Raw genomic sequence first — 13270 nt, forward strand, 5'->3', positions numbered from 1 at the left:
GGGGGGGGGTCTCTAGAGGATGAAGAGGCTTTATCTAATGTGAAGAGTGAGCTTTGAGGCCTGTGAAGAATTTGGGCAAACAGAGATTGTGGGAAGAGAACATTATTATAGTAGAAAAATAGATTGAGCCAAAAAAGGAGAGGGAAATAAATAACCTTCAGGGTAGAGTCCCCGTTGGCTAAAACATGGCCCATGCGGGTGAGGAATGGGATCAGCCAGAGTTTGGCAAGATGGGAAGTCTGGGGAGCTGCTATGGGAGGACTCTGAATACCAGGAGAGAGTTTATGGGATAATATAGCTATAGTATACTCAAGAAATGAAAATGAAATAAAATTTCTGCTTTATACATCATAAGACTTTATAATCCGTTTCACAACAGATCCAGTAAAGCCCATTGAATAATAACGCTCATATATTAAAAGAAAATTCCTATTTGGTGGTATGATCAACGTCTGAACATTTATTACAGCCATTCTATGTATCATGAAAGGAGGGACAAAAACACAACTAGAATATCCGGGAATTAAATTTAGACACTATAAATCTTCCCTCCAAATCCAAGGGCCATGAGAACCAAGGAGTCACTTTCCCCCTTTATCTGTTACTCACCTCTTACCCTTGAACTCTGTTGACACAGAACAGAGGGGGAGCGACTTAGAAGCAAACTGTGTCACCAAGACTTAGGTCTTTTCTCAAGGAGGGAGCTCACTCAGAGATTTTTATCTTTCATGTAAATGTTTAACCTGCTTAAAATTTTATTTACAAATCCCATAGGTGAGTAGCACTAGAATCGGAATCACAGAGAAACTAGTTCATTAGAATGAACTAATGGCAAAGGGACTTAGTAACAGAAAATATAGATTGCATGAGAACAGTACCAACATTTTCTGATTGTGTAAGATCTCTGGCAAGAATTTTGACATTTTTGAGCTTGGTTCTCTGAGCTAAAAAAAAAAGATTTGGTATCAATTATCTCTATGATCCCTTAAAACTCAGACATTCTGATTTTAATTATGTAATAATCCAACACATATTCAAAACATACATTGATCTGAGGTCAGTTAGGGCTAGAATCTCTACTATGTAACTTAGTATGTCTTAATGAGATTACAGTACCATACAGTATGAGGATCCTCTAGTTGGTAAATCCCACTTAAACTGACAGTAGGGACAAGTATCGTAGATTATTAAAAGATTTAAATCCAAACTAGATCAAATAGAATTTCAAGGTGACATATTATCAACGATAAAGAAAACTCAACAATCTTCAACAATGACTTTTCCAAGGATTTTGAGAATCCCTGCAGTGATCCCACTGAGCAGATGGGGGTGTGTAGACCATTGGCTGTGTACATCAGGTTCCATAGTACAGAACTATTAAAATTAGAAGAATTCATATCCATGTGAACCTGAACTTGCTTGTCAGGGGTTAATTTAGCTGGCTCCCCGACATCATTGAAAGAGAAATATTTTAAAAAATGAAGTAGTTACATGATTTATTTTTCATTTTCTATGTAAATTGAAGCCTTCACACATTGCACGACATGGTTTTTTTCTTCCTTTTGAAGAATCTTAAGACTTGTTTGAAGGGAAAAACTATAAAATTCAGTTCACTTTAAAGATTATAGGAAGGAAAGATCAGAGTTGCAACACAGAACTCTGCCACTAATCATTCTTAAGATTTGCTTTGTAGGCAATACTTAGCGTCCTTGTAACAATCAATGGTTACTGATTCCTTTTGTTCCCAGAAGAGCCAGCAATTATGACCCAGAAAGCTCTACCAAGGGATTACAAACAAATGCTAACAAGAGTTCAGTTCCACTGTCCTTAGATCATTCCGTTTATTTATGGAGCTTTTATTGTTGTGACACCAACATATTTCATGAAACAAATACTTCCTGCTACTTAGCTAAGGAAGAGACAACACTGAAAGTCATTAGGCTAATCGTGGTCAAGACTGCGGTTAAGGTCTCACTCACTCTCTCCCCAACCCACCCAGTGAGAAACCACAGGTCTGGGCCATAAGCTCTGATGCTTTGGGAGACGGGCTTCAGACCAGGGTGGCAGAGAGAAGGATGGAGCAAGGTGCAGTGAGATCACTGCAGGAGCAGTAATGGTGGGTAGGACGTGGCAGGGGAACGAGAAAGCCACCTGTGGGATGGCCAGTAAGAAAGAGACGGAGGGAAAAGGAGGAGCTGGAGAAATGAAATTACATCACGTCTTCAACCAACACAGGTGCCGCAGTTAAAATGCGAGAGATCTAGTGTGGCTTGCTTCCCTGTGCAGTAACTTTTCCTTCTAGTGGCAACTATTATTGTCTTCATCACGCCCACATCCCTCCCAAATGCATATGCAAATATGCATAGCTGGTTTAATTTTAAATTATGAGCTTTTGAAATAAAATGAATTATGGAGATTTTTTTTTATTAGAGAATTACATGCATATTAAATTCTGTACTAGCTCCTGCTTCAAATAGAGTTCATGAGTTTCCCTTTTGGCTAGAACACCACCTCAGAAAAGGCAATTCAAACATTCAACTGCAGATCTCTGAGAATTACAGGAAGTCAGGTCTTGGGGTATCAACCATGTTGCAGACGAAAAATAAAAAATGCTTTACCTGAGGAAGCTTTCTGTTATATTTCATTTAATTTTTTTGAGTCTATCAGCTAATATGATCAGAATAAAGCAAATATTTCCATTGCACAATCAGAAAACCTACTCCCAGGTAAAAATCTGCCCTAGATTGTTACCATATATTCTTCCCTTACAAGGAGCTGCCTCATTGCTCCAATATTAATTTGGAGTTCAATTTCTGCAGCAAATCTATTATGCTTGAATTAATAAGAATCCAGATGATAAAAGCATAGAAGTTCTCACATATCTCTACTTGTACTTTAAAAAATAAATGAAAGCACATATGTTATGCTCATTACTATACATTTTTGTAAAAGGAAAGCTGTTACAAAATTACATTTATCTGCAAGAAAAGTCACTATGGTACGACAAAAACATCAAAGCCCCTTAATACATATATCAGAACAGCACTGTTTTTTTTTTTCCATTTTGTAGGATTGGGACCAATAATCCAGCTAATAAGATTTCATTTTAAGTTCATGGCCACTGGGATCTCCAATATATATTCAAGGGAACAATTGTTTTCTAGTTCTGTAACAATTTTTTTTCTTTTTTACTTTTTATAAACCTCTAGCAATTAAAAGGCTGGGGGAGGGATTTCTGTTCACGCCTCCAAACCTATTAATAAAAAACCTTTTCATCCACATTTCTAAATAATTTTATCTACCCAATCGTATTTATTCATTACCAGACCATTTTCCTTTATTTAAAATAGTATGAGGATGAATTACAGGTATATATTTAATTATAATTTCAGTGAAATTTCAAACATTTCTATGTTGGAGGTAGCTCACGTATGATTGATTATTCTGCATAACTTGTTATTGTCGTGGGTTTTGTCAAACAAAATGTTGAAAACAGTTCATAGGAACCTTAATTCCTATCTTTTTGGATGAGGAAATCCCAGTTTGGAGCAACAAGAATAAGGTGAGTATAATCTTTATTCAGAACTTTCAGCCACACTCTCAGTCTGTGCTGTCTCTAAACTGTGTAGATCCTTCCTGTGTTCTCATTCCTCCCAGGGAGAACGCTTCCTTCACAGGTACGATTCACTTACTGCTCTACCTTTTTTTCTTTTCTACAAATAACTCCTTATCATTCTGCCTTTATGATAATTTGGCAGACAATGGTGATTTCTGGACATTACCCAAAGAGAAATAATTGATGTATTCTAGCCAATTCTTAGGGGGGAAAAGATCACATTTTATGGCACTCAAGAAAAGAGTAACGTTCTATATCATTTTAAGAAATAAAAAAAAAATTCACTTGTAAAGACCCCTTATAATTTATTCCTCGAAATGTTAACACTTGTGAATGTGGACATGCGCACGCAAACCCTAGAAAATAAAGCACATGGCTTTACACCCTGTCCTAGTGACAAGTTCTTCTGCACATAGAGTAACCTGTTTTGTCCTCATTACAATCTCTCCAGAATTTCAGATATTAACGTCTGCCTATGTTTGGATGTAAAAACTAAATCTCAAGTGGTAAAGTGATTTGCTCAACGTCACACAGCTTACACGAGACAGACTTGGCCTTGGGTCTCAACTGCCTACTACAAGTTTTACTTTATCGGGACGCTTCTTCAGGTCTCTTCTACTTCTGAGCTTTTCATAAGATTCCCCCAAAACTTCCAAATTTACTCTCCAAACTGTTACAAAAACCACTTCTAACATCAAAGGAGAAGAACAAAATGAGGAAGGGTGTCAAAGGCAGAATGAGAGAGAAATTGGTGCTGGTTTCTACATTGACTATGCTTTAGTCAATTAGTCAATTTAGTCCCAAATATTACCTGGGACTCAGTATTCTCCAGTATCTCCTCTAACCCCCTCAATGGCCCCAAGACATATATACAGCTATCGTCACGTATAAATAAGGAAACAGACTCAGAGGGACCATCTCACTTGCTCCAGGCTTGACAAGCAAGTCTGCCCAACTGGAAAGCTAATACCACAAGGGACAGAGATTCAGAATTTTAAGAGACTTCAGAGGTAAAGACATTTAATAATCTGCCCGCAACATGAAACTCCCTCAACGGTGTCACTGCTGGAATACATTCAGTAATAAGAAATTAACTTCTTTCCAAATAAGTAACATATTTTAGGTGAGATGGCTTTGTTTAAAAATTCTCCCATATACAGAACTGATAGGAGATGGATGCCTAGTCTCCAGAGAGGTGTGTATCCTACGGACTGAATCATAAAGGTAAAATTCTTCTCTCCAAAGAAGACATCTTCAATAGAGTAAGGGAAGTTTTACCAATTAGGATAAGTAAGTAACAAACGGGAAAATCGATCTCTTTTAAGTGATGACAATATGTAGTATTTGCACATTTGTCTGTAATAAATGCTAAAACAGTATGCAGGAAAAAGTAGGGTGTGGGGAAAGAAAGGTCACTTTGGTGATAGTTTCAGCACTGCCTCTGATTGGCTATAGTGACCTTGGGCAAGTCACTTCTCTTTTCCAGACCTGCATTTTCTCAGCTGGGAAGTGACCCAGATAATCTCTAAGAATGTTCAACATAGGAAATTCTACAATTATAAGACATCAATTATATTGTTCAGAAATAACCTTTGAACACACACACACACACACAGAATAGGTCAAATTCCTGGGAGCAAAGATTGCAGCCGGCTTTGAGAAAATAAAGATCAAGTTTATTCACTTCTAGTCAGTCTAGTCAGTCACTCTTCAGGGGAATAGTATATGAGCCCCTGTCTTTATTCTGTTTGAGAAATAAACAACTAATGGCAGATTCAAGCCTTTCTCTGGACAATAAAACAAAAACCCTTGGGGAATATTTTAATACTCTTTATGTCCTGCAAGTCAAATAAGCTATACAAAATAAGACCAGAATATACAAACAAAAATATTTACAGCTACTAGCTTTCTGTAAATAATCTTATAATCTTTATTTATGTGCTATACTTTCCACCTAAAGGGAGTTCCTAAAGGATATTACAGGATAGATATTATTTTCCTAACCACCCCCAACAATTTTTTTTTTTTAGAGACAGTCTCATTATGCTGCCCTTGGTAGAGTGCTGTGGCATCACAGCTCACAGCAACCTCAAACTCTTGGGCTTAAGCAATTTTCTTGCCTCAGCCTCCCAAGTAGCTGGACCACAGGTGCTTGCCACAAAGCCCAGCTATTTCTTTTTTTCCTTTGGTTGTAGTTGTCATTGTTGTTTGGCAGGCCCAGGCTGGGTTCGAACCCTCTAGCTCTGATGTATGTGGCTGGCGCCCTTGCTGCTGAGCTACAGGCGCCGAGCCACCCCCAACGATTTGATTAAACAATGCCACATCTCCCAAATAGGAATCACCCAAGGCTGCCTGGCCTGTTGGTAGCAAAGGTGGGACTGGCGTCACTTTAAGATAAAAGACATAGCTGGGCAAGTGTTCAGTATTTGGGAGATAGAAAAGAGAAACACAGTAAGGGAAGAACAGAATTAGACGTTAAAAGGGGAGTGATATGAGGGCAAAGAGGAGAAATGCTGAATTCAGAAGGTGGACATACGAGAAAGTAAAGAAATGCCCCCCACTGAGCAATGCAACAGCGTTTTAAAATCTGCCAGAGCTAAAGCTCTGTGAGGGCAGCTGTTCTGCTCCCACCACCACGTGACTAGTCTGGAACAGTCCCTGGCACACGGTAGGCACTTACCAGACACTCACTAATGAAGATAAGAGGGAACGATAGAAGAAAAATAAACGTGATGTTTAGCAAAAATCATAAAAAGGGAATCACAAACATAAAAGCACACACAATGGAGTGCACGCTCCTCAAACTGCGGCCTGCGGGCCACCTGCAGCCCGCCTAAGACAATTATTTTTGCCGCCACTGCCTGTTCTGCTTTGCCACCAACTCATTCTGGGGCTCGCAGTCCAGCCCTCCAAGGGTCTGAGGGACAGTGAACTGGCCCCCTGTTTAAAAAGTTTGAGGACCCCTGGTTTAGCGGAAGGTTCAGCAGACTCCCCAGTGCACGAGGGGCACGCTGCTGGCTCCTGGGGGTCTAGATAAGTCATCACTGTTTTTTATGTCTAGCCTTTTCAATCTATAAAACACCTCTTCATCTATGCTTTAAAAAGAGGTGTTATTAACTTGGGAGGCTGAGGCAAGAGGACGGCTTGAGCCCAAGAGTTTGAGGTTGCTGTGAGCTACGATGCCACAGCACTCTACCTGGGTGACAGAGTGAGACTCTGTTTCCAAAAAAAAAAAAAAGAAAGAAAGAAAGAAAGGTTTTATTAAAAAGGCAAAGGGAAGAGGAAGAACAAGGATATGCGGTTGGGACACAAGAACTTTCTGGGAGTGCAGAAATGGGGACAGGCAAAAGTCAGAGGGGAAACTGGCCCTGAACTCACTAACGGGAGGCGGGAGGAACGAGATTTTAAAAAATGGACCAAAAGTTTCATTCATTGTGCCAGTAAGAAACTGTCATATCGCTCACTGGCTGGACACCCTTCTGGTATGTTTGCTTGTAATACGTGTAAATGCCATTCAGTGTTAAATGCAGTAAATAAAGTTACAGATGCAAAGACAGTGAAGATGCGTTCGTATCTTAGAACGTAATGACACATTCATACACAAAGGCAGAATGACACAATTAGAAAACAAAGGAAGATTCAAGAGGTAACTGGGAAAGGGGGAAGGAAGAAGGCGGGTCTGGGCATCACAAAGAAATGAGGAGGGAAAATCCAGGTGGGCGTGCAGGAAAGGGGTGAGCCATCCAGCCACCTGCTAGTGCAGAGAAGAGCTCACCCTCGGGGACACGAGCTGTTTTCAAAAGCAACCTGAACCCTGTATAGATGATCAAATAAAAAGGGGACAAGACCACCAGGACGGCAAATTTAGTACGAACAAAGCAGGGACATGAGTAAATGGTCTCCATTGAAGTACTGCCCTTATCAGAGGCTACTGAAACGACCAGAATTAGTCTCTAAGTCTCCAGAACAGGGTTAAGATGATGGGAGGAGACAGCAGTGTGTGTCTGTTCAAAATCTGGAAGGCAGACTTCTATTTTCTACTACTTCAGATTTCACTAAATGTGTCCGAGTTGAGAGTAAATTTTAGCACAGAGAATTTCACTAGAATTTCTGAGCCTGGGGTTCCTCATCGGTAAATTTAGAAAAGATTTGGTTCAAACTGAAGAGCCTCCAGTCTTTACAGTTTCTAATGTTTTTGGCATCAACAAGTAGGGTTTAAAGCGAAGTTATTTAAATACCTACAAATATAGTTCCCCGGAGCAAGAAGAAAGATGGGTGGGAAGGTGAAGGGATGCCATGTTCAAACGGAAGGGAGGAAATCAGCCCCCTGGTACATCAATTCATCACGCTGGTCTTTTCCCACTGGTAGGGATTCACATTGTCACGGCAGGAACAATGGTTTGCCATGCAACCCAATAAAAAGATTAAAAAAATAATAATAAGTTTGGCCTAAGACAGAAATACCAATACATTCCTGCATCCAAGAGTCTGCTGTCAAGCACAGTCTCTTGTCCAAAAATCATTTTCTTTCAAGGTGATACTACAGCTTCCTGGCTACCATTTAATTAATCAGCTCTTTTTATGCTAATCACAGTTTGAAATCTCGCCCCAAAGTCAGTTCTATCCATATCAATGGTAATAAAATTTTAAAGCCCAGACAAAGAAAGCAAATTAATGGTGCAAGTATTAGGGGACCCACACAATCACTGCGGTAGGAAGAACTACTAACCCCAACAGAAAAACTTCAGAACAAAATATATAGAAATATATATACATAGATCTCCATACACGCTTTTTATTTCAGTTTTCTGTTAGATTCCTTAAGATCTACATGTATATATAAATTAATAATGTGAACACATGAAATTATATGACTTTATGAAAGACCCACAAAAATCTGACACATACACTATACCTATATAACATTTTTGCCTTCTGTCATGATAAAGACCAAGGATGTTGCAGTTTCACAAGACTCCATGAGGAAGGAACTAATTCTAGCATTCCAAAATAAAACCCTAATGCTGGCAGGTAGCTGGGATGGGGAGTAATACTGCAGACACAATTACAGGAATCCCTCTCTTCCACTCTCTCAGGCTCCAGGAAAAGAAGAATCAATTAGCCCTCCACAGACTGTGACCTTGAAGGCTAGCGCTCTGGGGATCATATGCTGAATATGCTGAGACAGGAAGAAAATCGAAGAGGGACAATAAAATCCTCAAGCCACCAAAAAGCACGTTTCAGATATGATAATGTCATCTTAAAACATAAGCCCGGCAGTTTAGTTCATGTTAAAAACATGGCATGATAAGAGTTCCAGTTCTTTCTGCGACTAGTTAAAAAGAAGGGAAGGGATTACAAAATGACAGTCGCATTCTAAACTCTTCTCTCTTTCCTTTCCTTTATTGCAGTGGTTCTCAACCTTCCCAAAGCCACGGTCCTTTAATAATACAGTTCCTGTGGGCCTCGACCCTCAGATTGAGAACCGCTGCTTTATTGAATGGTTACAACCTTTTATACACAACAATAAAAAACACACCATTTAGAAGTCTCTGCAAACAAAGCTACCTGGCCTGATCCCTTTCCAACAAATAAAAAAAAGAATTTTTAAGATACTCATGTTCTTTACTTATTTATTTCTTTAGGCGCCAGTCCAAAAAACTAGCACATTGTTTCTTTATAGCCTTACGGTGTTAACCGACTGTCTACCACTAACTTTAGGAGAAGACGGCTTCCCGGTCTGTTTTCCCCCGGTTTATAAACTCTGATGCACTTCAGAACACTGCAGCGAAGCATCGGGCCAAATTGGCTACACTGATGCTTAGGCAGCAGGAAATTTTTCCCACTTACTGCAAATGCCACAATATCAGTGCCCTGGTTTGGAAAGAACAAAATAAAATAAAATAAACTATATGGGATTAGAACCTACTCAAACACTTAGGTAGAGGAAGTGACCTTCACACATAATTTCTCAAAACTTCACGACACACTTGCTGACATGGTTCTAGGTAAGGAAAAATGTGCTGAGTAAGTTTTATTTGCTTGATTTCCTCAGATGCCCAAATTATAAGATTTACTTAAAGAGTTTTTCAAAGGGCCATCTTTCTTTTTCCAGGCAACGAAACCTAGGCCAGCACATCTTAATTAAAGACTTACAGTTTACAATGATAAAGGTAAAGAAGTAACCTTATCTTCCTGGCGAATTCTGCTTTTCTTTGCAAGACCTGTACTTGCTTTTTATAGCCTGTCATTTCGTCTGGGTATGATTTCGTGGTCACTCTGCCAGGTGGGTGGAGGCAGCGAATGCAGTGATGTTGGTCAGACCTTTAATGATGCTTCAGGGATTTGACAGGCAGCATGTGCAAGATGGAGCAGGTTTTCCCTAATTACACCTGGAAAATAAGCTGCTTTTTTCTTAATCCTTTTTCATCCTTGCCACTGAAACTGGGATGTGAGATGACCCTGAATGGCGAGCACAAATCAAGTTTCTTGTGTTTCTATAACACATTGCTCCACCTCACACCAAACGTCATAATCTGGAAAAGGTATTCTTAACTCTTCTTCATGACCGGCTAGAGGGAAAACAGAAGGGGTGTTTCATCAGAGACTCCCTCCTTCTCTTTTAACTCTAAGGGATTTTACACATGTAATTAAGAGCTAAGTTCTCTGATCTTTTACTTTATTTTTTACTAAGTAAATATTCGTCATAGATCTCAAAACAGAACAAAAATAAACTCCAAACATTTTTTAATAAAAGGCTACAGAAAACTCCTCCTTCCTCTATTGATGTTCAGAACAATCTGACTCATCAGGGTTTCTCCTTGTCAACTTTCCATTGTAAAACTACTGCAGTGACCCAGGGCAAACGGCAATATATTCTTCTGTATTGTTTTAAGAGCGTGGGCTCCTGCACCCACAGCTTATTAAACCGGGCTGCTGCAATCTACAGGGTGAAGAGGAGGCACACGTCTTAAAGAAAAAAAAATGATGTACCTTACTAAACGATCTTGTACTTTTTAATGACTGCCAAGGAAGCTATTTAAACATTTCATTACAGAAGACAAAACTAATTTGGGGAAATCCCTTCCTGCAGAATCGTACCATGTCCTGCACAAAATAAAGCTTCCCCTAATACATGCTCAGTAAGTTAAGACTAGGATGTGGGCAGGACGGCAGTGGTGTTCAGCTGGTGGGGGTGAGCACAGCCAGTGTTTTAAGACTCGCTGCAAAAGCCCAAAGGACCAACTAAAATACAAAGGTGGGGAGAAGTGGTGAGGGAACAGGAAGAGGCGGCAGAAAGAGCCAACAGGAGTAGCTTGGGGTCCTGGGAGGTGGATGGTACTGGAACGGGGTTACCAGAAAGTCTACCAAGGGAAAGAGACACAACATCATACTCCCTGGGAGATGGAAATCACATTTATATATAATGGAAGGGCCGATGTGTTGATTTTTAAAGGTGCTAGAAAGAAACTGAATCTAACTTAAATGCAAGTATGACTTGCAGAGGCTCAAGTTTTACAAAGCCCCAGATTTAACATTCAGCCAGAGAGAGCCGCAGCCGTTAAAAAGACCTGGATCCTGGTTTGGATCAGGAGCCCCTAAGACCTTTTTACGATCCCTGAGATGCCAACCGGAGCATCTCAGTCACATGATTCACCCCAACAAAGCCACGCCACTAAAATGCAAGAAGGGCAACAGAGCCCCGGGTCTCTGGGGACACCTTTTGGGACCTCTCGCCCACCCATTCCTTTGTTCATCATCATCATCTGTCTCTCTCTCTACTTACAAAGTTTAGGAGCAGTTTGGAGATTAGTTTCAGTTGTTTGTGGCTGAGTTGCTGACTTGGGTGTTCTCACCTCAGGGTTCCGGGTGGGTGACGGGAAGGGTGGCGCGGTGGAGGGCAGGAAAGAAAAAGCAAAAATACGAGTCTTCGGTGTCAGAGCCGCTGAAGGCTCGGAGGACGTGCCAGCCTTGTCAACTCGCACTGTGACTTGAAGCTCAGTTTCAGATTGAGCCCTGGAGACAGGTGAAGTGTATGCCTCAGAGGACACCCATCCAGCTGAGGCAGGCGTTGAATCCAGAGAAATAATAGGGTCCTGGCCTAACCCCCCAGGGTCCAGGTGAGTGGGAGAGTCGTACTCAAATATCTTGTCCACAAATACCCACTTGAGGCCGGCAATGCAGAGGCAGAGGCTGACCAGACAGGCCAGAATGGGGACAATGCAGATTTTCTCGGAGTTGAGGCAGCCTCTCAGACGGTCGGCTTCCAGGCACACACAGCAGGGCACGGCCAGGCCCACGAGCCCGGGGGTGCCCCCGTCCTCGGTGTGGGGCTCTGGCATGCCTTCTGCTGCCGGGAGCCCGTCTAGAGACGGGTCTGCACTCAGCCGAGTGGAGGGGCTGGAGGACCTCTCAGCAGCTCCCTCAGACATGTCTGAGGAATCAGTCTCCATCGGCTCACCTCCAGAAGGCCCGGCGGCTCTCACGGTCCATTACCACGCAGAGGCCCCCCCAGCCAAATGATACAGCATCTTAGAGGGGGAGATCGATAGGTCGTCCAAGTCCAAGGCCATTATCCAAAGCAAGAAGAGTTCAGGAGGAAGAAACAGGAAAAAAGAGAGAAAAAACAAAAAAAAGCTTCTAGCAACTCCCCCCTCCCCCCCCAAAAAGTATCTGGTAATAATTCTCGAGCCGCTGTTTCGGGGCCACTTTCCTAGTTCTTTCCGGTGCTTCTGCAAACCATCCCCGCCGGTCCAGAGGGCAGGGGCCGGCCGAGAAGCGGCAGGGCTGCTGGCGAATTAAGTAAACCAGTAGCCCAAACTGAAAGGCATGGTCCCCACCTCAAGCCTCTGAAGCTGGTGTCTGCTCAGATGGAGGAAACAACCGTCATGCCCGAGCAGCAGCAGCAGAAGCAGGACCCGCGGTGGCGGCGGCGGCGGCGGCAGCAGCGGCGGCGGCAGGAGGGGCAGCAGCGACAGTAGCAACAGCATCCTGTTGTGTTAGCGCAGCGGCTGAAAGCGGCTGAATCATTACGGAGCAGCAGGTGCCTGCCCTCGGAGCATCGCGGAGGCCCGGCCGGCGGGCGCGCGGCCGGGAGGGCGGCGACTCCCTTCCCCGCCCCGTCCCCACCCCGCCCGGGCTACTCCTCTTTGTCCTTCCCGAGCGCTCATTCACTTTCTCCCTCTGCGGCTCGGCTCTGCTTCAGTCTCTCTCTCTTTCTTTCCCCTTCTCATCCAAACACGTTCTTCCCAGTCTGTCTCTCCTGCTCTCGCCCCACTCCCCGCTCCCAGCCCCCACTCTCTCTCCACACTCTGGACCTGCTGCTGGCTGGTCTGAGTAACATCAGTGTACCCAGAACACAGAACTGCCAGCGACTTCCTATTTTATCCAATTAGAAGGAATAAAGGCCATCAAATCAAAGAGAAGCAGGCAGGCACCAGTTAAGAGGAGTTCCCGGCCCCTTCTCCTCTTTTTTTCTTTCTCTGCAAAAGCAGCCCCAGACCCTGCGCCCACCCCCCACCCCCCTTGCTTTAAGTCTCGCTGTCTCTCCTTCCTTCACCCACTGTGGGGTCAGAAAAAGCCAGCGATCGATGCTAGCAATCTAACAAAGCTGGGATGGGGCGGGGGCTGTAGGTGGGACCGCAGGGGTTGGAC

General features: G+C 42.6%; 1 protein-coding gene across 1 annotated transcript in view; it reads right to left on the reverse strand.

The window, feature by feature from the left end:
* Window positions 1-12069, reverse strand: part of NRG1 (neuregulin 1) — a 119356-nt gene extending 107287 nt beyond the window's left edge. The window contains exon 1 of the mRNA XM_012809261.2: window positions 11403-12069. Coding sequence (XP_012664715.2) covers window positions 11403-12069 — 667 coding nt within the window. The remainder of the gene's footprint in view (window positions 1-11402) is intronic.
* Between the last annotated feature and the right edge of the window lie 1201 nt (window positions 12070-13270).

This window comes from Otolemur garnettii, unplaced genomic scaffold, assembly GCF_000181295.1.
Source record: "Otolemur garnettii isolate 467f Iridium unplaced genomic scaffold, OtoGar3 scaffold00102, whole genome shotgun sequence".
NCBI lineage: Eukaryota > Metazoa > Chordata > Mammalia > Primates > Galagidae > Otolemur > Otolemur garnettii.